Source organism: Bos mutus, chromosome 5 (genome assembly GCF_027580195.1).
Source record: "Bos mutus isolate GX-2022 chromosome 5, NWIPB_WYAK_1.1, whole genome shotgun sequence".
Taxonomy (NCBI): domain Eukaryota; kingdom Metazoa; phylum Chordata; class Mammalia; order Artiodactyla; family Bovidae; genus Bos; species Bos mutus.
In genome coordinates, this window is record NC_091621.1 from 8,675,567 (window position 1) to 8,702,082 (window position 26,516).

The window sequence follows — 26,516 nt, forward strand, 5'->3', positions numbered from 1 at the left end:
ACTGAGCATGCATGCATGGATACTGTCCACACCCCCTCTTCTACCTGAAGGCTCTCTTAAAAATCATCTGGTGCCAAAGTAGAAATAACTGACCTCCTTCGTATGGGTTCCCATCCAATACATGGCACAACGTCTGTTGTAACAACGTTTTTGTTTTTTAAAATAGTATTTAGTGGTTTCTGTGTTTATCTTCCCAACTAGACTCTCTCTGGGAACAGTGGCCAGATCTAGTTCATTTCTGACTGTTTTTTTGGCCCTGCCTGAACAACAACAACGTGGGGGCCTGGGAGATCTTAGTTTCCCAACCAGGGATATAGACCTAGGCCACTGCAGTGGAAGGGAGGAGTCCTAATCACTGGACAGCCAGGGAATTCCCTCTAGTTCATTTTTGAATACCTGACACCAAGCACCCTGCCAGACACTGGACACTAAATACATATTTAATAAATAGATGAATGAATGAATGAATTTTTAGCACATTTAGTGGTGTTGGAGAAGGCTCTTGAGAGTTCCTTGGACTGCAAGGAGATCCAACCATTCCATCCTAAAGGAGATCTGTCCTGGGTGTTCATTGCAAAGACTGATGTTGAAGCCGAAACTCCAATACTATGGCCACCTGATGCGAAGAGCTGACTCATTTGAAAAGACCCTGATGCTGGGAAAGATTGAGAGCAGGAGAAGGGGCTGACAGAGAATGAGATGGTTGGATGGCATCACCAACTCGATGGACATGGGTTTGGTGGACTCCGGGAGCTGGTGATGGACAGGGAAGCCTGGAGTGCAGCGGTTCATGGGGGTCGCAAAGAGTCGGATACGACTGAGCGAATGAACTGAACTGAACTGAGTCCTTCAAATTCCTCTTTCAAAAATACGGTTAGATAGCAGGAGGGGAAGAGATCTATAACAGCGTCTCCTCTTGGCGTTGTGAAAAACCATGATTTGCCAATTATTGTAAATGCAGGAAGGGTTTTGTGCATAAAAACACTGGTGCCAGTGCAGCACTGTCTAGGGCACGGCCTCCTTACGAGGCCTGTCCTGTCCGGTTGCCGGCACAACTCAGTTTCAAGGATCCCTGCCAGGCCCGAAGAGCGCACCGCGCACGCGTAGTCACGGGGGCTCGCGCAGGTCCTCCGCCCCTCCGCCCTCCAGGTGGCGCTGCCGGCCCGTTCGCCGCCGCCGCCGCCGCCGCCGCCGCCGCCGTCTCTAGCCCGGCTAGACTGGGGCGGCGCCGGCTGCCTTGGGGGCCGCGCGACCGCCTCCGCCGCTAGGAGGGCGTGGGTTCCTAGCTCCCGGAAGCGGCGGCCGCGGCGTGGAGCCGAGCGGGCGTCGGTCCCCGGAGCGGCAATGCGCGGCGGCCGGAGGCTGTGACCTGAGCGCGGCGGCCCTGCGGGGGCCGCGGAATGGCGGCTCGTTGAGGCGGCAGCGGCGGCGTCTCCGACTCCCCGGGCACGGCGCGGCGTGGCGGCGGCCAGGGTGATGCTGCTCAAGCTCTTGCAGAGACAGACCTATACCTGCCTGTCCCACAGGTATGGGCTCTACGTCTGTTTCGTGGGCGTCGTTGTCACCATCGTCTCCGCCTTCCAGTTCGGAGAGGTGAGTAGCGGCGCGGGAGCCCTTCACAGGGCTCCCGGGACCGGCACGACCGCGCGGTGTCCCGGCCCCGGCGCGCTGCACTCTTGCCTCCCCATCCTCCCTGTAGACACAGGGATGAGCCCAGCGCCTGCCCTTCCCTCCGGGGCGCCGCCAGCTCAGACAGAGCACCTCTCCGGGCTGCGGCTTCAACATCTGGGGTCCAGATCTCGCCTCCCGACGGTTTGGGAGATCCGCGCTCCTTCTGCGGAATCCCTTTTCCTCCAGGTGCCTTCAGCAGGGACCCCGAGTCATTTGACTTTCTCCCTAAGGCCTTGTTCTGCACGCAGCCCCCCTCCCGGGACCCAGAGTTCCTAAATTTTACCGAATTCTCAGTCCTTGCCCCTCCTGCGGCTTCCTCCTCTAGTGTCACTATTATAACCTTTTCCCTTTACAGAGGCGCTTTATATTCTTAATCCCGTTTCTTCCCGGATCTCAAAACTTTGTCCAAGAGGGGTGTTTTCTTGGCCCGTGAATTTGCTGTGGGGAGAGTGTACTGGCCCCAAATTTGAAGGACTTACACGTGAAAGGTTTTTTTTTTTCCCCTTACATTTTTGCTCTCTTATTTGAGACAGCTTAATCTGTTAACCTTTAGAGGCTGTACTGGTAGATGTACATACACCGGTGTGGGAGCGCCCCTGACAGCTCCTGCTCTTCTCTATCATGAGATAGCTGAGGCTAGGGCTCCTTCATGTGACCATGACGCCCTTAACCATCTTGGACTCCAGCACCCGATCTCTTGGGAACCAGCACAAGCCTTCAGGTCACGGGATATGCTAATAACTTAGATTCGGGATCACACTAGCCCAACCTTTCCTAATCTGCTCACAGTTGATATTGCATAAAGTAACTCGGTATGACTGTAAACCCCAGAGGGTCCAAGCAACAGGTTTGGCAGGTTGAAACACCCAGGTTTAATAGATTTTGTGCCCCTCTGGATATGGACTTTAAACATTTTCTTGAGTGAAACAGCCCTTTGGTTGAGGTTGGATAGTTATTTCATGATTGACCATCCAATATAGTATTCTTTGTTGTAAACAAATGTGTAGGAGACTATGAGTAGGTGAGAACTGAAAGTGTACCTGGATGTGATTTTAGAGAACACCCCATTTTAAAATGTGGCCGTAGCAACTGGAAGAAAGTTGTGTTTTTAGGTTGTTATAAATCCATCTCTTTGTTTTAATATATATATATATTGGGGGGTGGGTGGGTGGGTAAGAGGTTGCAAAACGTTTTAAAATGAACAGAGTGCTGTTCAGAAATGCCACATTATACATTTGCTATGTACACAGAATATATGTACATTTCCAGCATGAAGTCTGGACTCCTGCTGGATTCTGGGCTCCATAAGAGAGGGTGCAGTCTTTAACCGGTGTGACCAGGCGCTGTGCCAGGTAATGCCAGAGTATACAGTCTAAATATTTGTCTGATGAATGAATAAATTATATGGGACAATTTCCAGGTTTTCAGTTTTAGTATTTCTTGGTCTAGGGGCTGATGAAAATAAGTCTTATTAAGTAAGGGTTGAGAAAGCGACCCAGACCTCTAAGTGTGAAATACGTACCTAATATTATACCACCTGCTGTTCTGTTTTGCTTCATGTATTGCATTTTAATACAGTGATCGTATGTGTACCTCGTTGTGTCCTATTGCTGATAGAAGATTTGTAAGGCGAGTGCAGAGAAAAAGAGAGTGAGTCGGGCAGTCAGGCAAGAAAAGGAAATGTATTAGAGGGAAAAGAGAGGGTGACTGGCTCTTAAGGAGAACCAGCGTTCTCCCTTTCGGACAGAGTCCTCCTTATACCCCACCAATGAAAAAGTCTCTGAAGGGATGGTCACAGAGCCGGAGGTCTGGAATCTGGTGGTCTTGCAGCTTTGAGAAGATAAGCGCCAGTGAGATAACGGGATGCCATTTGGGCAGTTTGGTTAGTCCCACAGATCACTGTGATTTTATTCTTTGTGCAAGGTCGACATAAAGAGCCATCTTATCAATGAGACCCCATGTAGGCCCTATCATTCCAGCCTTTTGATTTAGGATAAGGGCTGAAGGTCAGTCATCTGTAACTGCTTCCTGCAGGACAGGGGCTTCCTGGGGGTAAGGTAAGAAAAGGCTGGAATGCGGGTCAAGAGGATTTGTGTGGGGTCAAAGTATTTGATAATCCGAATGAGTTAGAAGTAGCTCTAGGATAGTTCAGTTGGTAAAGGCTTGTAAGTGGTCCTGAAGAAATTTTGAAAAAAGACGCATTAAACATGGGCTGAAAGTTAGAATAAGGGTAAGGAGAAGGAGAGGGCCTAGAAAAGGTAGGACCCAGGGCATCCAATTCCAATTGCTTACCCAGTTTTCCCATGAATTACTGAGGTGTTGGCCTATTCTCAAGGCCCTGTTTGTCAAATTTGTTGCTGCTTCCTTTACAACGCCTGATTTATTGGTGGAGAAACAGCAGGCTTCCTCCAAAAATAGGCATAGTGAGTGAAGTCACTCAGTCGTGTCCGACTCGTTGCAACCCCATGGACTATAGCCTACCAGGCTCCTCTGTTGGATTTTCCAGGAATTAGTACTGGAGTGGATTGCCATTTCCTTCTCCAGGGTATCTTCCCGACCCAGGGATCGAACCCGGGTCTCCTACATTGTAGACAGACGCTTTACTGTCTGAGCCACCAGGGAAGTCCAAAAATAGGCATAACCCTCCTTTTTCTGCTGTGAGAAGGTCTAATCCTCTTCTGTTTTGGAGGACCACAGCTACCAGGGAATCTAGCTGGTTTTGGATAGTGATGAGGCTGTTAGCTATTTCTTCTAGGCTGTCAGTGAGGTCTTTAAAAAGGCTTTGGTAGTAATTAAAAGAGGTTGTGAGTCCTGCGGTCCCTCTCCCAATCCCAGTGGCTATTCCTAAACCAATTAATAGAGGAATGAATTGAATTGCCCATTTGGGTCAGTTATGAGTTAGTGGGATAGGAAGGGTCTGATTGTTAGGAGCAATAGAAATATCTGGGGCCAGATATACCAGGGTGCATGTTCCTGTCTGGTTAGTGGGAAGACATAAATAAGTAGTGGTTCCACATAAGAAAAATATCCCAGGAGTAAGAAGACAACGGCTGAAATCAATAGCAAATAGGAGTCTTTCTGGGAAATTATTAGTAGTCTCCAAAACTGACAGCAAACTCACCAGTGTAGCCCCTGCAAGAGGAGTATTTACACCATATGCAGAAGGGAGTCTCCCTGAGAAAGTAAGCGAATGTCCTGCAGTTCCTGAGACATGATAGACAGATCAGCCTGAAGGGAAGGAGAGATGTGAAGTACCATTACAGAGGTGTGGCAGTATAGTTCCTAGCTGGGGGCAAGAATTGTTCATAGAGTTTTGTCTGGAAAAACAGAAAGGAGCCTGTTGTAGACCAATGTCAGAAGTGGTGGGTGTTAAGGAGCAGTAACCAGGCTAGAGGGTGGGCTTGGGATAGTAATTGAGGCTTTGAATTTTGAGAGAAGGTCTCTCCCAAGAATAGGAGTGGGGCATTTTGGGAGTATGAGAAAAGGATGGGAAAATGGGTTATCTTGAAGTGTGCAAGGTAGAGGCTCGGTTATTTGTCGTGTAGATATTAAACTGTCAACCCCCATAACAGAGACCTGAGACCTTGGTTTTTCTGGAGTAGGCAGGCATAGGAGACTGAGTGGCCCCCGCATCAATGAGAAAGGAGATTGGCTTACCTGCCACTGTTTAAGAGTTACCCTGGGCTCCGTAGAGGTGATGAGAGTCGGGGTCTAGGGCCCTGGGTACCTTCAGTCTAAAGTGGAGAGTCCGAGAAGGCTGGGCAGAGCTGGGTTGGAGGACTCCTGCCCAGGACCAGGAGGAGGGATCCCTGAAGGGGGATTTGGGCAGTCGACCTTCCAATATCCCTTTATGCCACAGCTGGGACATGGACCTGGAGGGGCCCTTGGCTTTAGGAATGAGCGGCCCCAGTGGCCTTCTTTGCCACATTTGAAGCAGGGCCCAGGTGGCTTCCTTTCTTTGTTGATTGATGAGGCTTGGAGCCATGTAGAGCAGTGGCTAAAAGGTGGTATTTGGCCTGATCTCGTTGGGCCTTCTCTAGCTTTGCCTGTTCTTCCCGATTATTGAAAATCTTAAAAGCTAAATTTAAAAGGTCTCGTTGAGGGGTTTGAGGGCCTTCTGCCTTTTTTAGTTTCTTTCAGATATCTGGGGATGACTGGGAGATAAAATGGGTATTAAGGACAATGGTGCCCCCTGCTGAAGTGGGGTCTAATTTTGTATATTTTTGTAGCACTTCCATTAACCTGGCTAAAAATTGTGCTGAGTTTTCATCTAGCCCTTGAGTTATTTCCTGGAGCTGATCAAAGTTGATGGCTTTATGCCCTGCCTTTTGAAGGCACACAATGAGGCAAGCAACCATGTGATTACCGGCTGCTCGTCCAGGTGTCCCTGCCTGATAGTCCCAGTTGGGATCTTCTGGGGACAAATGTCGCCCCTACAGGCCCAGTGTCACCTGTCCTGTGTATCTCATCAGCACGCGCCTGAGAGGCTTCCTTCTCTTCTGGGAGACGAGTGGAGGAAAGGATGATGCAAATATCATGCCAGGTTAAGTCATAAGACTGGGTAAGATGCTTGAATTCTTTTAGATAATTATCTGGGTCTGAGGAGAAGGAGCCAAGACGCTTTTCAATCTGAGATAGGTTGGTAAGGGAGAATGGGATGTGAACCCAGCAATGCTTTCTGCTCCAGCTACTTCCTGTAAAGGCGGGGTCGGGGGAGGGCAGGGGAAGGAGTGGGGTCCTGGGTGAAGTTTCCTATTTTAAAGTTGTTCAGACTGGGTACTGGGAGGGCGTCTAGGGAGGTCAGGGTAAAGCCTTGGGACCCTCAGGGTAGAGGGTGGGGCTGAGGTCTTAGAGCTTATCTCAGGCCCGGGCTAGAGAGTGGGGTTGGGAGCTGTGACTTGAGAAAGAGGGAGGGAGGCACGTAAGGTGGAGGTTGTGGAACTGGATCTGGAGTGGCTGCAAGGGGGTTGGGAGCGATAGGAGGTGGGCTGTGGTCCGAAGGGTTGAAGGAGGAAGAAAAGTCTGAACAGGGATCGGGACACATTGTATTAGGAGGATGTGGCCCAGAGTGGGCTAGGTGTATCTGAGAAGTAGGACAGAATTCACAGAGAGAGGGTCAAGAGCCAAGAGCAAAGCAAGACTGAACATAAGGGATTTCTAACCACTTGCCATTGTGGCAGCAGAAGTTATCGAGGTCCCATGCTGCTGCTGCTGCTAAGTTGCTTCAGTCGTGTGCAACCCCATGGACTGCAGCCCACCAGGCTTCTCTGTCCATGGGATTCTCCAGGCAAGAACACTGGAGTGGGTTGCCATTTCCTTCTCCAATGCATGAAAGTGGAAAGTGAAAGTGAAGTCGCTCAGTCGTGTCTGACTCTTAGCGACCCCATGGACTGCAGCCTACCAGGCTCCACCATCCATGGGATTTTCCAGGCAAGAGTACTGGAGTGGGGTGCCATTGCCTTCTCCCATCGAGGTCCCATAGAGTATTATAATCAAGAGTTCCATTTCTGGCCATTGGGACCTGTTATCAAGTCTGTATTCTGGCCAAACAGTGTTAGAATAGTAAATAAGTCTTTTTGGTCTTATCTCCCCGTGGAAGCCTGAAGCTTTTAGGTTTCGGAGTAGGCATCCTAGAGGAGTAGGTTTTGAGGGCTGGGATTGAGAATTTCCCATTGCAGCCGAATAGGGAGCTAAGACAAAGGCAAGAGAAAGCAAGGAGAAAGGTCCGAGAGAAAAGGTTTCCCCCTTCTCAGGACTTTCTCAGAGAGTAATAATAGTCTGCTTTGAAACGGGTGTTCCCTATTTCAAAGTCAGACGGGGTGCAAGGCCGAGGGCCGTGGGGATCCTTCCCACCTAGTGCTGGGGCTTGGAAAAGAGGCGCAAAAGAGGATCTGAGGGAACGGGATTTCACTCACCCTTGTAACCGATGGATGAAATGTGGGCCGGTGTGTGTGTGGGCCAGTCCAGCAAGGCAAGTGGAGAGTCCTGTCCAGGAGCTCATCTCAGTTTTCTCGGCAAGGTCCAAGGGAGGGGACCACTCAGTTGCGGTGGATCCTCCCTCCTGGGTTCCGGCACCAGAATGTAAAGCGAGTGCAGAGAAAAAGAGAGCAAGCCAGGCAGTCAGGCAAGAAAAGGAAATGTATTAGAGGGCAAAGAGAGGGTGACTGGCTCTTAAGGAGAACCAGCGTTCTCCCTTTCTGACGGAGTCCTTCTTATACCCCACCAATGAAAAAGTCTCTGAAGGGATGGTCACATAGCCAGAGGTCTGGAATCTGGTGGTCTTGCAGCTTTGAGAAGATAAGCACCAGTGAGATAACAGGATGCCATTGGGCAATTTGGTCAGTCTCACAGACCATCTTTTTTTGGGTGTTAGTTCTAAAAGGTCTTGTAGGTCTTCATAGAACCGTTCAACTTCAGTTTCTTCAGTGTTACTGGTCAGGGCATAGACTTGGATTACCATGATATTAAATGGTTTGTCTTGGAAACGAACAGAGATCATTCTGTCGTTTTGAGATTGCATCCAAGTACTGCATTTTGGACTCTTTAGTTGAGTATGATGGCTACTCCTGAACTGAACTGAACACAGATCATTGTGATTTTATTCTTCGTTTGCAAGGTGGACATAACTAGCCATCTTATCAATGAGACTCCATGTGGGCCCTATCAAGATTATTTTGGCCTGAGTACTTTTAAATTTTGTGTGTTCCACACCTGGTTATTTATTTACCAAAAGAAAGTCTATAAATGGCCATAGATCTTAAAGTTTGGAACTCTTAAGCTTGTGTCTGTGGTTTCTCAAATAGCCTGTGCTATCCCTTGTATGATCTTCAAAAGGATACTTAACCTTTCCAATCTTCAGCTTCCTCATCTTTAAAAAGGAGGCAGAATCACTTTGTTCATAGAGTTCATGCATGCGTGCTAGGTCGCTTCAGTCGTGTCTGACTCTTTGTGACCCCATGGACTGTAGCCTGCCAGGCTTCTCTGTCCACGGGATTCTCCAGGCGTGAATACTGCCTGGAGTGGGTTCCCATGCCCTCTTCCAGGGGATCTTCCTGACCCAAGGATCGAACCCCTGTCTCTTCCTTCTCCTGCATTGGCAGGCAGGTCAGGTTCTTTACCACTAGCGCCTGGGAATAGTGAGGATCAAATAAGTCATGTCTGCAAAAGACCTTTCAGTTCCTGGCACATGACAGGCTCTCATTAAGTGGTAGAACTACAGCTGCTGTTTTTATTGTCACCAACTATCTTATGCCCTTAGTACTTAATTTGAAACAGATCTTTGAAGTAGAATACACTCATAATACAGTTAATGGTGGTGGTGGTTTAGTCTCTCAGTCGTGACTCTGTGACCCCTTGGACTGTAGCCCACCAGGCGCCTCTGTCCATGGGATTTCCCAAGCAAGGAGACTGGTGTTGGTTACCATTTGCTTCTGCAGGGGATAGTCCCAACCTAGGGATCAAACCCACCTCTCCTGCTTAGCAGATTCTTTACCACTGAGCCACCTGGAAAGCCAATACAATTAATATTGCCAACTTAATAATAGCTTCACCAATTGTAATGGATAGAAGGATGAAGAAGATCATTGTTAATTATGAACTCATCACTTTTTCTCTCTTAGGGTAAGTGGTATTGGCTGCTACCTTTCGATAAGCCATTTGTACACTCGTCCAAATTTTTAGGAAGAAAAATGGAATTGAGGAAAGGAAGTATTAAAAGCATATATGTATGTTTTCCCTTTGAGTCAGGTACTTTCTAGAGAGACCTTGGGAACTCTGATTGAACAAAAGCAGAACCCAATCCAAACCCACAGGGAGGGCCCTCTGGATAGGTACCAATGTCCACTGAAGTGCATTGCCTTCAGTGATGGTAGCAGGTAAACTAGTTGATCTGGGCAAGACCTGTGGCCTCTGGGAGCCTCAGTTTCCTCACGTATAAATGAATGATTATCCCTTTTAGCTCAGAGACTTCTGATTTTAAATGTTTGTCCTCTGTTGATATTGTGTAGACTATTTTTTGGACCATGGGACACGACTGAGCGACTTCACTTTTACTTTTCACTTTCACTTTTCACTTACATGCATTGGAGAAGGAAATGGCAACCCACTCCAGTGTTCTTGCCTGGAGAATCCCAGGGGCGGGGGAGCCTGGTGGGCTACCGTCTATGGGGTCGCACAGAGTCGGACACGACTGAAGTGACTTAGCAGCAGCAGCAGGTGGCATGTGGGATCTTAGTTCCCTGACCAGGGATCAAACCTGTGCCTCCTGCAGTGGAAGTGCAGAGTCTTAACCACTGGACCACCAGGGAAGTCCCTGTGTAGACTTTAACACTTGCTTTTGAAGTAAAAGATGTTATTTTAGGGTCATCATTATTATTTAGTACATTTTATATGCAAATCCACAATCCCATATCTGAAAATTCTACTGAATTACCTCAGTATCTTTTAGAATGAAACGTGTGAGTATTCACAGTCAGTGAGGAAAGTAAAGACTATAAATAGCTTCAAGTCAGTTTAGATCGGGTTTTGCCACCAAATGAGGTCAGGTCAGGTTTTGCTGCCAAATAAAGATCTACAGTGTTGAGAGCTTTTTGGATTTTCAGATTGTGAATAAAGGGTTGTAGATCATCTCTGGGTATGTGAGTGTCAGCGTGCATGCATGTGTATAAAATATATCACTTCCTTTATGTGTTTGAGGAAGTGATATATTCCTAAGTATGGAAACAAAGAAGTATCCGAAAATGAACTTCAATGAGCAAGTCAGACAAGTTCAGATAGAATCTGCCCGTGTGGGGCAGTAACTTTTCCCTGGCCTCTCTCCTCTTTTGTTCACCTGCCTTCTTATTTTGAATTAGTTAGATACTGTTCAGTGAAAAAGAAGACTGAAAACTGGGTCCAACTCCAGTTTCTCATACTGGCTTAGTTTCAAGAAAGAAATTAGTTGTTTGTATTTGATTAGCTCCCTCATTAAACAGATACATTTTGATTGTATTCTTTGCCAAAAGCAAGAAGTAGGTGAAGTTATAGGAACCTGGCCTGAGAACTGGGAGGCAGCCTCTGGCCTGCTTCTAGCTCCACCATAAACTGACCCTCAGTGGTATTGCTTTGTGTAGATTCCTTTTGGGGGTGGAGAAGACTTTCATTATTAAAAACGGTTTAAAATTTCTAGACTGGATTTCTGACACCCGCATTTTTTCTTTAATGTTCTGTGAATTTACATTTATGGGGAAGCATGAATTATAATGTAATGGAGTTTGTGCTACAGAAAAAATGCCAGTGGCTGCATTGAGCTTCTTTTTTTGGCCATGCCACAGGGTTGCAGGATCTTAGTTCCCTGACCAGGGATTGAATCTGTGCTTGGCAGCGAAAGCACAGAATCCTAACACTGGATGGCCACGAAATTCCCATACTGAGCCTCTTTAAATGGTATCTTTTGTGGGGCGGGTTGGAAGAGATACATACTCTTGCTGTCAAAGCAGATACCTTGTCATTTTTCCCTGCTGTATTCTTAGCACCTCAAAAGTGCTTGGTACCTAGTAGGTGCTAAATGCTTGATGGGTGAATGAATGAATTGGGGTGATCTTAAGCAACATCTCTTGAAGCTCATTTTCAGAAAAGGTAAGTTTTCTATTCTGATGCAGATCGTCTGTACTTGCCTTTTATTTCTCAGACATGATTGTTCAAGTTGTACCCTGCATGGTGGAAAATACTGTCAGATATGAAGAATTTTGTACAGCTCATCCTTGGCCATTTTTGTCAGGTTGAGATGAGGCCATGATACACCTATGAGTAACAGTACAAGAGAGCAGGTAATTGAAAGCCTGAGTAGGTACACAACAATGGCCTAGAAAATCAGAGGAGGGGAAGAGGATTGTGGGTCGAAACATTCTAGGGGAAGTTGAGACTGTTACAAGGAGGTGGGAGCCTTTTCTTTTTGAATTATTAGGGGTTTAAAAATGTCACTGGTATTAGCCAGCAGCACTTGGTTGCAAGTGAGAGAATCCCACCTCAGACCTGGGTTAGGAAAAAATTATAAAAAAATTTTTTTTATAATTGAAAAATATAGGGTGAAATTTCTGTATTTTCAGGATCAGATCGAGGTGCTCGAATGTTATCATCAGTACTCTTTGTTCCTGCTCTGCAGGGTTTAGTGAGTCTAGTTCTGACAGGCCTTCCCCGTATGGGAGCCAAGGTTGCTGGCAGCAACTCCAGCAGCTAGTCTTCCAATTTAGTAACCTTCCTCATCAGTGCCAGCTAGACCCAGGACGGCCTGCCTCGCCGGGGAGTGGGTGCCCTTGTGCCCTCGTTAACCACCTGGATCATCCCTGGGGCTCTGGTTATAGGTGGGACTGTCAGTTTCAACTAAACCAGGTGAAGTGAGAGGGGCTCCCCAGAGGGAGATGAGGAGGCTGCTGTCAAAACAGCGCCAGAGCAGCAACGTCCTAGCCTGGCTGATGGCCTTTAGCCCTTTACCTTGTTTAGGAAGATGTGAAAGTGGGTTGTTTCCGTTTTTCATTTTTAATGTCATGTTGTTAAATTACCTTGTTTTTCATTTTTAATATCATGTTGTTATTATCTGTGAAACTTGTGTTCTTGGGTGGGCATAGTAATGTGGAGTTTTGTTAAACACAGTGCAGTGTGCCCTCATAATCTTTTAGTAACGATTCAATATATATTTTTAGTGGGTAATAGTTGTATTCAATTTGATTGACTTTTGAAGTCTAAATAGTGTTGACCTTATTTGACATTAAGTAGGAAATTAAGAGAGAAAAACTTAACCCAACCTTTTTGCAGCATCTGTCACCCCCTGCATATAGAAATGCTCACTCCCTCTTTCTTCAAGAAGACCACCCCCCTTCTCCGCCGACGCCCGTTCTCCTTCTCCACTCACTGTTCTTTCTCAGGCTTTAATGCTGGGTCTCCCCAGGGTTTGCTCCTTGGCCGTCTTATCCTGGGCGGAGTTGTCATGTTTCAGACCCCCATCCTGATGCTTGTGACTCTGTTACCAAGTTCAGGCTTGCTCTGCTCACCACTTGATAGGCCAGTGAATCTGAGAGACAAGCTGTTGAGGCAAGGAATACGACTTTATTTGGAAAGCTGCCGACTGAGAAGATGGCAGACTCAAAATAACCATCTTGTTGGGGTCTGGATGCGGGTTCTTTTACAGAGCCAGAGAGAGAGAAGCAATGGGGAACTGAAGTCAAAAGGCAGAATAGGGAGGGAGAGGCAGGGAGGAAGTGAAGTGGAAAGGGTCTTCAGTCTTGCAAAACATCTCAAGGAAGTGCCAGTCTACGGACAGGGATGTGTTAATCTTTTCTTTTTTTGTGGCCATTCACAGGTGGGCGGGGTCAGATTTATCTCTTTGTGAGTTGAACAAAGGCACTCTAACAGCCAGGCCCAGGGGCAGGGTCCTTTGAGACAGGCCTTTATGATTATAATAACAGCAGCAACTAAAAGCAAGTCAAAGAAACACTTTCCAACATGGAGTCAGAATTGGCTTCTTCCTGTAACAGCTCCCTGTCTCCAGTGCCTTGCTGCCAGGCCCGGCTGCATCCCTCCTTCTGGCTGCCTGCAGCCGTGTCCCAGCCATGTCCCTGTACCTCCCTGTGACACAGGGTGCTTCCTCCTCCTGGTGCTTTCTCCTCACTGCCTCCAGACATGACTGCAGAATAAGCCTTTAAATGATGTGGGATTCTTCTGGCTCGTGAGCTTTCTCGGAACATAGAGGAAGAACTTGCTCCAAGACCTCAACAAACCTTTCCAGGAACTGACCTCAGTTGGATCATAGAGCTACCCCTAACAGATACCTTGGAAGAAGGAAGAGATTGCTTTTTGACCCATCTGATTCCTCCTGTGAAGTGGGGGCCCATCTCCTGAAGATCTGTTATGAGAAGGTGGAATTCCACTGGGAAAGAATAGTTCTTTGTCTCTGGGGGCTCCTGACTGTGACTGTTGTGTTGGTGAGCACAGCCAGTGGGTATCTTTATCTCCCACTTGCCCTTTCCTGTAGGGTTAGCTCTGCCTCTGCCCCTGGATGAGACCTCTGGTGGGCCTAACTCAGCCTGCTCTTCTCTCACTCGTAAGTAAGAAAAAGTCCTGTGGTTGCTTCAGGTGACAAAACATAGTGTTAGGTCAGCATTAAAAGCCTGCAGTCACATGTCCAAACAGACCTTTGAGCCTGTTGAAGTTGAAGCTTCTTGCCTGCCTGGCCCAGGCCTGCTCCAGGTAGAAAGCCAACGACTGAAGAAGGCAGTTTGGCCATGGTGGGTTGTTTTTCTCTTTCTGTCCAGGAACCGGTTTCTGGGTTAGAGGACTGGGATGAAGGACAGGAAATGAGGGCTGGAAAGCCCTTCCTAAACAGGTATTGTTGCTTTGGGATTTGCTGGTGTCAAAGCTCATTCTCTTTCAAGTGCTTTCAAAGGCGTACTTTAGAGACCCCACCCTGATCACCGTCACTTGCTTTTATTCTGCTGAGAGCTAATGTCCTTTTCTTTGGGCTTGTTGCTTGCTCCTTCCTCAGCCCCAGGAATCTGGCAACACTGTGGCCTTATCTCAGGGGACCTGCTGCTCTAGGGGACCACAGACCTGGTCTAAAGTGACCCTCCGCAGTACTCTCTTGTACATGGCCCATATCTCTTGTACAAGAGACCTTCATCCTTTGTAAGAGAGGAAAGATGCCTTTTTTCTCTCCTTTCCTCAGTTCTCAGTCCTGTAACAAAAGACGGATCAGCAAGAGAAAAGCATACACATTTATTTTAGGTAAGGTTTACATGACATTGGAGCCTTCATAAGGAAATGAAGACTGAAGAAGCAGTTAAACCCGAGTGACTTAACGCTAGGTTTGACAAAGAGTAGAGAGTAGCGGGAAAATGCGATAGGACAAAAAAGGGTATGAGCTCTGAGACACGTGGACTGTTCATTCAGATTCCTTGTGGCATCCCTCTGTCTTTGGAGATAAGGGTTTCTCCTTCCTGTGTAGAGAGGGTCCCTCTCAAGTTTTATGATCTGCTTCAGGGGAAGGTCAGAAAATCCTTTTTATCTGCTGTTTCTCAGCTTCCTTCAGCTTGAAGTACTCAGTTTGCCAAGGTGCCATATTTTGAGGTAGCCCTTTCTGATCTCTGAAGGGGCTTCCCTGATAGCTCAGTTGGTAAAGAATCCGCCTGCAATGCAGGAAACCTGGGTTCCATCCCTGGGTTGGGAAGATCCCCTGGAGAAGGGAAAGGCTACCCCCTCCAGTATTCTGGCCTGGAGAATTCCATGGACTGTATAGTCTATGGGGTCGCACTGAGTCAGACACGACTGAGCAACTTTCACTTTCTGATCTCAGATGTGAGGCAAATGTTGCAGCCACCCAACTGCATGAACCGGAGGTTGCCACCTTTGGTGATCCTAATTGAGTCTATGGGAAAGAGGTTTCTGTGCCTGTTCGTTAGATGAGGTGGAGCAGGATTAACAGAATGCCAGCAGCTTCTGAAAGCTGTCCTCTGAACCCTGCTGCAGTGATTTGGATGACTTTTCAACCACCTCCTTAGGAAACTTGGAATCTTGGTCCTGCACATCACTTGGGAATATGGTATCTGGTATTCTGGTGCCTTAGAAGAGATGTGTTTAGATGTACAACTTCTCAGTGCTGGTACCAACTGACTGAACTTGCCCAGGAGATGAAACTTATTTGCCGTCTCTGCACTCAGTGTTCTGGGCTCAAAGATGTTATCTTTTGTTATTTTGGAATCCCTGTGCCCCAGCAAAGCACTTAAATCATTCATTTAGTTAGGAAGATTTCTGTTGAAGCACGGTGCCAGGCCCCTGGGTATAGAGCAGTGAACAAAACCCCCAGGTTCCTGCAGACAAGGAGTTTATATCCTGGTTGTGCAGTAAGACATTAAATGCGATTTATTTACAATTGCGAAAAGTGCTAGAAGGGGAGATTATTGTGAGAGAGACCCTCAGGAGAACCTACCCTGCAGTGGCTGGGTCAGGAGAAGCTTTCTTGATGTCATTGGAGCTCAGAAGGGTCAGAATTACTGAGGCAGAGGACCGAGGTGAGCAAGTCTGCTCTAGGCCATTGGTTCTTAGCTGGGAATGATGTTGCTGCCTCACCCCCACCCTCTGAGGCATTTGGCAAAGTCTGGAGGTATTTTGGGTTGTCCTGACCGGGGCATGTAGCGAGTAGAGGCTAGAGATGTTGATAACACTCTACAATGCACAGGACAGCTTCCCCCAACCCTCCCCACCCCAAGCAAAGATGGTCCAGCCCCAAACATTGGTTGTGTCCCACCTTGGAAACAGCACAAAGGTCTTGAAGTTAGCGAAGGCCCATGAGGCTGGAGAGCAAGAGGAAGTGTGATCTAGGGGAGGTTGGTGCAGTGGGTAGTGCCCTGTTGCCAGCCCTTGGTAGATACCATTCAAGGTTACGTACTGTGCACTGGCATCTAAGGAGTGGAGGCCAGGGATGCTGCCTGGGATCCTGTCCATTACCGGATGTCCATTACGGGATGCTGGACATCCTGTAATGGACAGGACAATCCCCACAGCAAAGAGTTGTCAGGCCCTACATGTCATAGTGCCGAAGTTGGGAGAGCCTGAGTTAGAGGGAATAAGAACAGGGCAGTCAGTCAGGGGCCTTGGACTCGGTTGGTGGAGGGCAGATAGAGAGGAGTGGACAGATTTGAGAGATTTGGGAGGCAGAATCATCTGGCCTTTATGTTTCCTTACGTGCCAGACACTCCACTGATACCTTGGGATATAACTAAGCAAGACAGACAAGTTCATTTGTCCTCACATACCCTAATTATAGGTACTCGGTGAATATTGGTTGAATGAATATTTACAAGTATTTATTTTTGCTCACTGATTGTGATTGAGCCTGTGAGGAAAGGTTCTTTAAAAGTGATGCCTCAAGTATATGTGGCATCTTGCATAGTGCCTGGTGCAGGGTGCTCAGTAAATGCTAATTAAAAGCCAAGTGCCACATCCTAGCGCTGTTGTTCCCTTGACTACAATGCTCTCAGTAAGACAGCAGGGGACCTACCTTCTGAGCTGACGTCCAAGGTCACACTGGAGAGAATATTAATCTCTTCTTAGAGTAGAAAAGTTCAAGTGATTTCTTTACCCGAGTATGCTTTATAGTGGTTGATATGAAACCATAGGGTGCAAGTGCCATATTAGTTTAATACAGCCTGCACTTTACAGTAACATATGTTATTTTAGTTCCTTATGAAATGTAACAAACAAGTGTAGCTGTGATTGGTGAGGTATATTCATAATATATCGTTTTAAGTCCTTACCGTCTTTAGATGACTTCAGTCTCGTGATCCACATGCAGTATCTTTAGCAGGTGATTAGTCAGCCTGCGTGTGATTCATACATACACTAAATTAAGCAAGGGAAAAAATGATCTTTCAGAAATGTTACATCTAAGTCACCCCTGTGCTGGGGGAGGGTGTGATTTTGTGATCAGACAAAATGAATTCTGTGATCAGACTAAAAACTGTGTTGTGCCCTTTAAAATTGCTTCCTAAAATTGTTTCTTCTTTTAGGTTCTAGTTTATCCCCCCTTCATTACCTCTTTCCATTAACTTCATTTCTGTTTCTTGACTAATTATAAATTGGATAAAGTTTCTTTACCAAATTTTCCTGAGTCCATTCACTCAGCAGAGATCAGTGGAGGTACTCACCCTGGGCTTGGTACTGTACTGCCTAAAGACACAAAGATGGTTCCTTTTCTTTTTTGCTGTTGAGGACCTAACTGTCCAGTCAAGCCAAACAAACAAACTTAAGATGCATTGTGATAAATTAAGTCGAAGAGCGAGGCCTGGGTGTCAGGGGAAGTTTTTCATCTGAGCTTAATTGTGAAGGAGATGGCTGAGGGAAGAAAGGGGAGCCCCCTTGCTACTCCCCAGCCCCCTTGTAAGTGAAGGAAGCTCGGGGTGTAAAGATGTGGGGTGAGAGGTAACTCTCACCTTCTAGAACAGAAGTGGTTCTTGTGGTGACCCAAGGACGAAAGAGCAGATAAAACCAAGGAGGGTCTTGGAATGCAGGAACAGAAAAACCAGACCCTTATCGTCCTTCCCTCCCCCATGTGGTAATTATTAATGGATTTCAGGTTCTCCTGAGCAGTGTAACTTGTCTCCCCTCCTACCCCATAGGGAGAAGATATTTGCCTTACTCTTCCACCCCCCACCTAGTATATGTGCCTCATCCAATCAGCAATGACCTACAAGACCCCTATCCCACTCGTTGTATCCTGGGTATAAAAGTGGACTAAGGACCCCTGTTCAATGTCAGTTCTCCCTTGAGCTGGCCCACTGTTCTAACAGCGTCTCCCAGTCTTATTTCCCTCCTCTCTGTCTCATGTCTGGAAACTCTTTTCCAACCTGCGCCTGGACCATGACAGTTCTGAAGGGTCGTAGAGCGTACCTGGGAGTGATGCTGGAGAGGCAGGCAGTGGCTGGTTTAGAACTTGCCTGTAGAGTGACTCCAAAGAATTTGGATTCCTCCTGAAGAAAATGGGGACCATTCAAACGGTTGTAAGCAATAGAGCCATGAGTCAGATCTGTGTTTAAAACGGTTGTTCTGAGGTAACACGGATGGTGAATTGCTGGCAGGCTGAGAGCTGGGAGCTGGAAACTGTGGGACGTAATAGGGATCCAGGAGATCCTGCCACACTGGGTGTGGTGTGCAGAGTCAGCGGGCTTTGTATGTCGACTTTTTAAATTATTTATTTTTGGCTGCACTGGGTCTTTGTTGCTGCACACAAACTTTTCTCTAGTTGAGGTGAGCAGGGGCTACTCCAGTTGCGGTGCACGGGCTTCTCGTTGTGGTGGCTTCTCTTATTGAGGAGCACAGGCTCTAGGGCCAGCGGGCTCCAGTGGTTGTGAACATGGGCTTAGTTGCCCCAAGGCATGTGGGATTGCACCCCTGTCCCCTGCGTTGGCAGGTGGGTTATTAACCACCGGACCAAGTTGGCTTAAAATGAAAATCATTCCTTCTCTGGGATGTGCAGATCGGAGGGGAGTTGGCTTCTCTAGGTTGGGCTTGGTTGGCTCTGCTCCACATATCTTTCATCCTCCTGGGACCAGTGGGCCAGCCTGGGCATGTTCTTCTCAGGGCAGTGTGAAAGGCACAAAAACCAGGCAGATACTCCCAAACCTACCTGAGGCTGAGACGCAGAATGGGGGCACTCACCTTCTTTTATTCCTTGAACACATCAGATTTGTGTCCCACTTAGGACCTTGGCACTGTTGTCAGCCTGTGGAGCACTGTCCACAGACCCCCATGTTCCACATGTCTCAGCTCAGAAACTCCTTCTTGGATGGGCCTTTCCCACCACCCAGCCTAGAGCGGCCTCTTTTCCTAGGTCACTGCTGTTTATAGTCCCATGTTCTTCTTTTTTAAAATAGTACTTAGTTTCAGTCTGAAAATGTTTATGTGTGTATTTAATGTCTCATCTCTCTCTCTCTGCTCTCTAGTATGTAGGCTCTGTGGGAGGAGGGTTTCTGTCTTATTCACCACTGTATCCTCAGCCCCTGGAATAGAGCCTGGCACTAAGAGGTGGAATGCAGAGAGATTCTTTCTTCCTAGTATCTAAACATGGAAAGGTCCCCTGAGTGATCAGTGTGCAAAGTGAACCTTAATGGAAAATATATAGGTTTAGTTGATATTAGTTGATATGTAATTATGTTAGGGATCTTCAGAGAAATGAAACCAGTAGGATGTATGTATGTATATATGTACATGCATGCTCGTGGGCACGTGTGTGTGTGTGTATGGAAATAGACTTATTATATGGAATTGACTCACAGGATTGTGGAGGCTGACAGGTCTCCAGGATCTGCATTAGCAAAACTGGAGACCCAGGAGAGCCAGGGATGTAGCTCCAGTCCAAGTCCAAAAGACCCAGGAACCAGAGAAGCCAATGGTGTAGTTCCTACCTGAAAGCTGGCTGCACAGAGACCCAGGGAGAGCTGATGTTTCAGTTCAAGTTCGAAGGCAGGAAAACTGGTGTTATGGCTCAATGCACTCAGATCAGAGGATATTCTCTCATACTCAGCTTTTTTGTTCTATTTAGGCTATCAACTGATTAGATGAGGTTCATCTACATTAGGAAGGAGGGCAAGCTGCTTTACTAGTCTAATTTCACCTGAAAATACCCTAGTTGAAGTTTCTTTCTATTCCTAATTTGCTGAGGTTTTTATTTATTTTAAATAAAAAATGGGTTTTGAATTTTGTCAAATACTCTTCCTATATATATTGATAGGATCATAAGATTTTTCTTCTTTTACCTATGAATATGATGGATTACATTAATTGATTTTCAGATGTTGAACCAGCATTCAAAAACATGTATCTAGAATAAATCCCACTTGGTTATATTATATGATTCTTTTTCTGCATTGTTAGATTTTATTTCATAACAGATTTTCACATCTATATTCTTGAAAGTTATCAGTTTGTAGTTTTCCTTATAGAATGAATTAGAAGGTATTCACGCTGGTTCTGTTTTTCTGGAAGAAATTGTAGAGAATTGGTGTCATTTCTTCCTTGAATGTTTGGTAGAATTCACCAGTGAACCCATCTGGGCCTGTTGCTTTCTGATTTGGAAGGTTATTACTTATTGATTCAAATTATTTAATAAGTAGAGGCTATTTAGATTATATATTTCTCCTTGTTTGAGCTTTGGTAGATTGTATCTTTCAAGTATTTGGTCCATTTCATCTAAGTTATCAAGTCTATGATCATAGAATTGTTCATAATGTTCCTTTATTACTCCTTTGGGAGGAGTATTGTAGTGATTTCCAAAATCGTGTGGTAAAGCACAAACAACAAAATTTGCATTTTAATGATTTTTAAAATTATTTGTTTGGCTGCACAGGGTCTTAGTTGCAGTAGATCTAGTTCCCTGACCTGGGATCACACAGGCCACCTGGATTGGGAGTCTGGAGTCTTAGCCACTGAACCACCAGGGAAGTCCCATTTAAATAATTTTTAAGTGTATCAACAACTCCATGGCATTAATTACATTTACTTTGTTGTGTAATTGTTACCACTGTCTGTTTGCAAAAGGTATCCAGGACCCCAAACAGAAACTTGGTAGTGAGTAGTAACTCTGGATTCTCCCCTTGGGCCCTGGTAACCTTTAGTCACTTCCTGTCTTTATGGATTTGCCTATTCTGGACATTTCATGTAATGGATATTTCATACACTATTTGTCTTTTCTTGTTCTGGAGTTTCTGCCTGTTTTTCAGTGTTTCTGAGAGGATGAGAAATTGGAGTTGCCACTCTGCTGTTTTGCTGAGATTCTGTTCCAGGATGATAGTTTTGGTTGTTGTTTTTTTCACATAATATTTTATCAGACATTTCACCATTTAACTAGTCTGTATGTTCCATAAAGGAAGACCTTTTGTTTTGGTTGTTGCTGTGTGTCAGAATTTGGAATGGTGCCACATAATATCCACTTATTGACTGAATTAAGTTACTAATTTTTAGCAGTTTAAGACCTGCATAATTTTTAATAGCTTCGTAATATTTGTGTGACTGTACCTTAACTTACTTACCCAATTACCTATTAATTATTAAAACTATCTTCAGGTTTTATTTATATAAGTAATAGTGATTATCATCATATTTATACAGAAGTCTCTGGGTACACCTATGTTGATTATCCTGGCACGTATTTCTAGAAGTGGAATTAGCCACAACAAAAGACAGGAGCATTTCTTTGTTCATTTGAATCATATTGCTAATTGCTCCTCAGGAAAGGGTTTTTTAAATGACTTAACAGCCGTTTAAGTGGCACCCCACTCCAGTACTCTTGCCTGGAAAATCCCATGGACGGAGGAGTCTGGTGGGTTGCAGTCCATGGGGTCGCTAAGAGTCGGACACGACTGAGTGACTTCACTTTCACTTTTCACTTTCATGCATTGGAGAAGGCAATGGCACCCCACTCCAGTACTCTTGCCTGGAAAATCCCGTGGACGGAGGAGCCTGGTGGGCTGCAGTCCATGGGGTCGCTAAGAGTCGGACACGACTGAGTGACTTCACTTTCACTTTCACAGCTATTTAAAAATATATAACCTTCTTGCCTAATTTATGACTTCTTTGCAAAGCAAACTCATAAAAAGAGAACTCTGCTTGGTGAATTTTAAAAAATGTTTTTATCCAAGTAACAGTATGAGATTAAAATTCAGTTGTTGGTGGAGGTGAGTTGCAGTAAGCACCACAAGCAGATATTTTGTAAAACTTCTTGTCTCATTTCACTAAACTTTTTTAGGACAATTAAATTTTACCAAAATAAAGAGGTAAAACTTAGTTTAACTAATTTTGACTTCTTGTTATAATAGAAATATTTACCAGGTTCAACTACACTTTTATGTATACTTTGGATATATTTTTCACATGATATATTGTAATTGTTTCATATTTGTCTCCCTAATAGGCTGTGAGACCCTTGAAGGACTAAATATGTTCAGTGTTCTTTCATTGTACTACCTTATATTTCCTTTAGTACTTTGTAGTTATTAGAATAGATGGATTTATATCAGGTCACTTGATTTTTTTATAATACCTTTTGGGATAAGGGATTATTATTTTAATTTTACATTTGGAACTTACAGGGCTATAAGTGTCTTGTCTAAAATCACAAAACTGGGGGCTGAGGTCCAGGCCTCCTTTTGTGACCAGAACTTAATCTTTTAAGGAATGAAAAGCTGCAGTGCTGTCCAAGAGAACATTGTGCCGTGTGGAAATGGTCAGTAATTGTGAGCTGTCCAGTGCAGTAGCCACTGACTACCTGTGGCTGGTGGGCACTTGAAGTATGTCTAGTGTGACTAATGTGGTGAGTTTTAAATTCAACTTAGTCTTAATTTAAATAACTATGCTTGGCCAGCGGGGATACCATTTTTTTGGACAGTGCAGGTCTAAACTCCTAGGTAGAGTAACTGTTTGCAAGGACATGCTAGCAGGGCACTGGGTTTAAAGTGCCCCCCACCACCCCCCTAACCCCCCCGTACAATTCTGTGATCCTGTAACCTCTGAACTGTAAGACAAGTGAACCTGCATGTATGTACCCAGGAAGTTGGTTTGAATACTCCTGAAACCATCTTTGGTATAGTTATTTTTTTTCCCCCTTTTACTTTTATTCATGTGTGGTTGAGGAGATTATTTTTTGCCGTTTAGATAAAACTTTTTATAGTAAAGTGTACTGTCAAAGGTTTAACGTTCTTAATTCTGTGTTTTATTTAGTTTTTAAATAGTGGATCTTCTTAATTTATTTGACTGTGTCCGGGCTTTGTTGTGGCATGCAGGATCTTCCTGCAGCACCTGGACTCTATTTGAGGTGCACGGGCTAAGTTCCATGGTATATGGGATCTTAGTTCTCCAACCAGGGATCAAACCCACGTCCCCTGCATTCCAGGAAGGATTCTTAACCATTGGACCACCTGGGACAGGCAAAGACTTAATTCTGTGTTTTAATACAGTTCCTTTATTATTTTGTCTCCTCTCCCCTCAGTGGCAGTCCTTTCTCTTTGTTTCTTTTTTTGTTGTTGTTCTTAGTTCCCTGACCAGGGAGTTGAACCCAGCCCCTTGGCAGTGAAAGCTGAATCCTGACCACTGGACCACCAGGGAGTTCCCTCTCTTTGCTCCTTTAGTCCCTTAAAAATCTCAGCTTTCTCTGCCAGGAAAAGGAAAGAGATTTTGTTAAGCTATTATGTTGAACCCTGTCCTTGATTATTCCTTTTCTCCAACAGTAATCTATTTTCACCTGTGTTCATTTAAAAGCTGAACAGTAAATATTCATAAATCATTTCATGCAAGTCAATGATTAATCCTTAACAGGATGTCTGCTCCCTGAGAACGAGCCCTGTTTCCCATTTTGTGCCCTTTAAAATGGTCAACAAATGTGTGTTGTGTGTCTAATTATGTGAAGAATTCACAAAAGGTAGAAGTGGTCTAGGAAAGTATCTTTGAATTTAATTAATGTTTGAGTAAATAGTGGTCATGCGTCTTGGGCTTAGATCATTTCCAGTATGTGAAAAAGGAAAACTACTCCAGTTACTAAAACCACTCCAGTTATTTTAATAACCATTCAATGCCTAATATGAAATGGGTTAATCTCTTGTTTTAGCCACTTTGTGTTGAGAAATGAGATCAATTGACTGTGTCCTCCCAAAATCTACAAGCTGAAACTTTATTCCCAGTGTGATGGTATTAGAAGGTGAGGACTTTGGTGATTAAGTCATGAGGGTGGAGCCCCTATGTGTGGGATTAGTGCCCTTATACAACAAACCCCAGAGAGCTCCCTTGCCCCTTCCAACATGTGAGATGACAGAGCATGAAGACAGCTATCTGTGGACCAGGAAGCAGGCCCTCACCAAACAACAGTCTGCCAGCACCTTAACCTTAATCTTCCCAGTCTCCAGAACCTTGAGAAATTGCTGTTGTTTGTGAGCCACCCAGCCTGTAGTATTCTGTCAGAGAAGCTCTAATGGACTGAGGCAGGAAAATGAGCGTGTTTCATCAAATGTGATTAGAAAACGGCTGCTGGTGATGAGCAGATTGGACTTTCTGATTGGTATCAAAGGAGAAGGTTGATTACTGGAAGAAAAAAAAATAGAACTTAGAATATCTCTTAAGTTATCTTGGTCTCTCATTTAGCACCTGTTAACACAAAGTATATTTGGTTCTCAGAAACTGTGAAGAACTTGCAATTTAGGAATATTATAAACTTTTGATGTGGTTATCAATGTATGAAAATCTCTGTCAGAGTTACTTAGAGTTCTTGCTGTTTGAGATTGGAGGGTCTCAGCATCTTAAGTTTTATAAGATCACATGTCACATTTCTACACTTCAAATGCTGAGAAGGGGACATGTGTTTTAATGGAGAGAGTTTTGCACCCTTGTGTGCTGTCATTTCTGTACCTCCGGCCTTTAGCTTTTACCTTGACTCTTTGGGACTGGATCTGAAAGCAGGAAGTTCTGATGGGAAACCATGGAGCGGTAAGCTGTTCTAAGGTGTTTCGCCTTATAAAACTAGTAGCCATAATCACTCATTCTAGAAAGTTTTATTGATTTTGTGCCAGGCACTGTGCAGGGTTGTGGGACTAAAAACAGAGAGAGATCAAGTTCCTGGATTTGAGTTGCTCGCAAAGGTGTAGACAGATATTTAAACAAGTGAACAGCTTATACTGTATGTGGCATGTAAATGCTGTCTCTAAGAGACCTGCGAGCAGTTGGCAGGAGTATTGTGCAGCTCTGTTGGATTTGCATGTTTCATCAAAACAATCTTGTGAACTAGGTGCTGTTGATATCCTCATTCTATAGGAGAAAAAGTTGAAAATGGAGAAGTGCCCTGGATTTTATTATTAAAGGCCAGATTTAAACTCATGTCTTCTGATTGTAAATCTTATGGTCCTTGCACTGTATACCAGTTCCCTTCTTAAAAATTACTTCCCTCCTCCTCTTTTTAAAAAAGGTTTATTTTTATTTATTTGGGTGCACTGAGCCTTAGTTGCTGCATTTGGGATCTTTAATCATGGCATGTGGGATCTAGTTCCCTTGACCAGGGATCAAACCAGTTTCTCTGTATTGGGAGCTCAGAGTCTTAGCCACTGGACCACCAGGGAAGTCCCCCTTCTTCCTTTCCTTAACTGGGAAACCCCCAAAGGATTACAGAGCTGGCACTTCATTCTCTATGATCCTACCACACACGTGCATTCAGTCCTCTTACGGGACCATCAAAGTCATCAGCAAAAGTGTGCACCAGTTTTAAAACTGAAGAAAATCTTACCAACTGAAAATTTTAGCATTTGTGGGCAAAAACCAGCTAAAGGACTATTAGACATTCTACAAATGTTAAGGAGAAACACAACTTTTATTATGTGACTTGTGGTTATTTATAAACATGCTGCTGCTGCTGCTGCTGCTGCTAAGTCGCTTCAGTCGTATCCGACTCTGTGCGACCCCATAGACGGCAGCCCACCAGGCTCTCTGTCCCTGGGATTCTCCAGGCAAGAACCCTGGAGTGGGTTGCCATTTCCTTCTCCAGTGCATGCAAGTGAAAAGTGAAAGTGAAGTCGCTCAGTCGTGTCTGACTCCCAGCAGTCAGACATGGGCTGCAGCCTACCAGGCCCCTCCGTCCATGGGATTTTCTAGGCAAGAGTACTGGTGTGGGTTGCCATTGCCTTCTCCGTATAAACATGCTAGGGAAACAGTTTTGGGCCATCAAATTACAGATGGTAAACATACCAGTCTCAACCGGTTAAATGACCACATTCATGAATGTGTATTTGACAAAGCTGGCTCTGTGTAAATAAGCATCGGTGGGGCAGCCGGGTAACAGCTGGGCAACGCTGAGAGAGCCTGGGCCAAGCTAAACAGGAACATGGGCTACAGCCTTGGGTTGATTAAATCTCAGCACCACCGCACACACTGCTTCTTGGCCTGGAGCATCTCTTTGGGTCACTGTAGTCCCTGCCTCACAGTTGGTACCTTGTTTCAGGGATTCCAGAGGGAGGGCATGGTGGCACGATGGAGCTTGTGAGTGTGTGTGCACGCCCTTTCTCCTCTGCGGTCAGCACTCAGACTCACTTTGGCTGCCATTTTGTAAAACTAACCAGCAATTGATCTTGAATACCTTGGATGCCATGATTATTAAAATGAAGTCTTAAAAGTGAAAAACATTTTGGATTAGTAGAATAAACTACCTTTAGATGATTTTTAGATAAATTATTAATAATACATTGTTTATGTGTTATTTCAGAGCTCATGTAGTATTTCAGAGCTCATGCAGTATTTTAATAAATAGCATTTTAGTTTATCATGTCTTAAATTTTTACCAATGAACTACC

The 26,516-nt window shown here is 45.2% G+C and overlaps 1 protein-coding gene and 1 non-coding gene across 3 annotated transcripts in view; one reads left to right on the forward strand and one right to left on the reverse strand.

Annotated features, from left to right (window-relative positions):
- Window positions 1–1,215: 1,215 nt before the first annotated feature.
- GNPTAB (N-acetylglucosamine-1-phosphate transferase subunits alpha and beta) overlaps window positions 1,216–26,516 on the forward strand; it is an 84,114-nt gene continuing 58,813 nt past the window's right edge. The window contains exon 1 of one of the 2 annotated variants that reach the window (XM_005898601.3): window positions 1,216–1,593. In XM_005898601.3, the coding sequence (XP_005898663.2) occupies window positions 1,477–1,593 (117 nt within the window). In that variant the 5' untranslated portion in view covers window positions 1,216–1,476. The remainder of the gene's footprint in view (window positions 1,594–26,516) is intronic. The other variant, XM_070370254.1, reaches the window with a different exon arrangement.
- Window positions 9,905–9,977, reverse strand: TRNAG-UCC (transfer RNA glycine (anticodon UCC)). Its single transcript has one exon. It is a non-coding gene; the product is annotated as a tRNA-Gly (tRNA).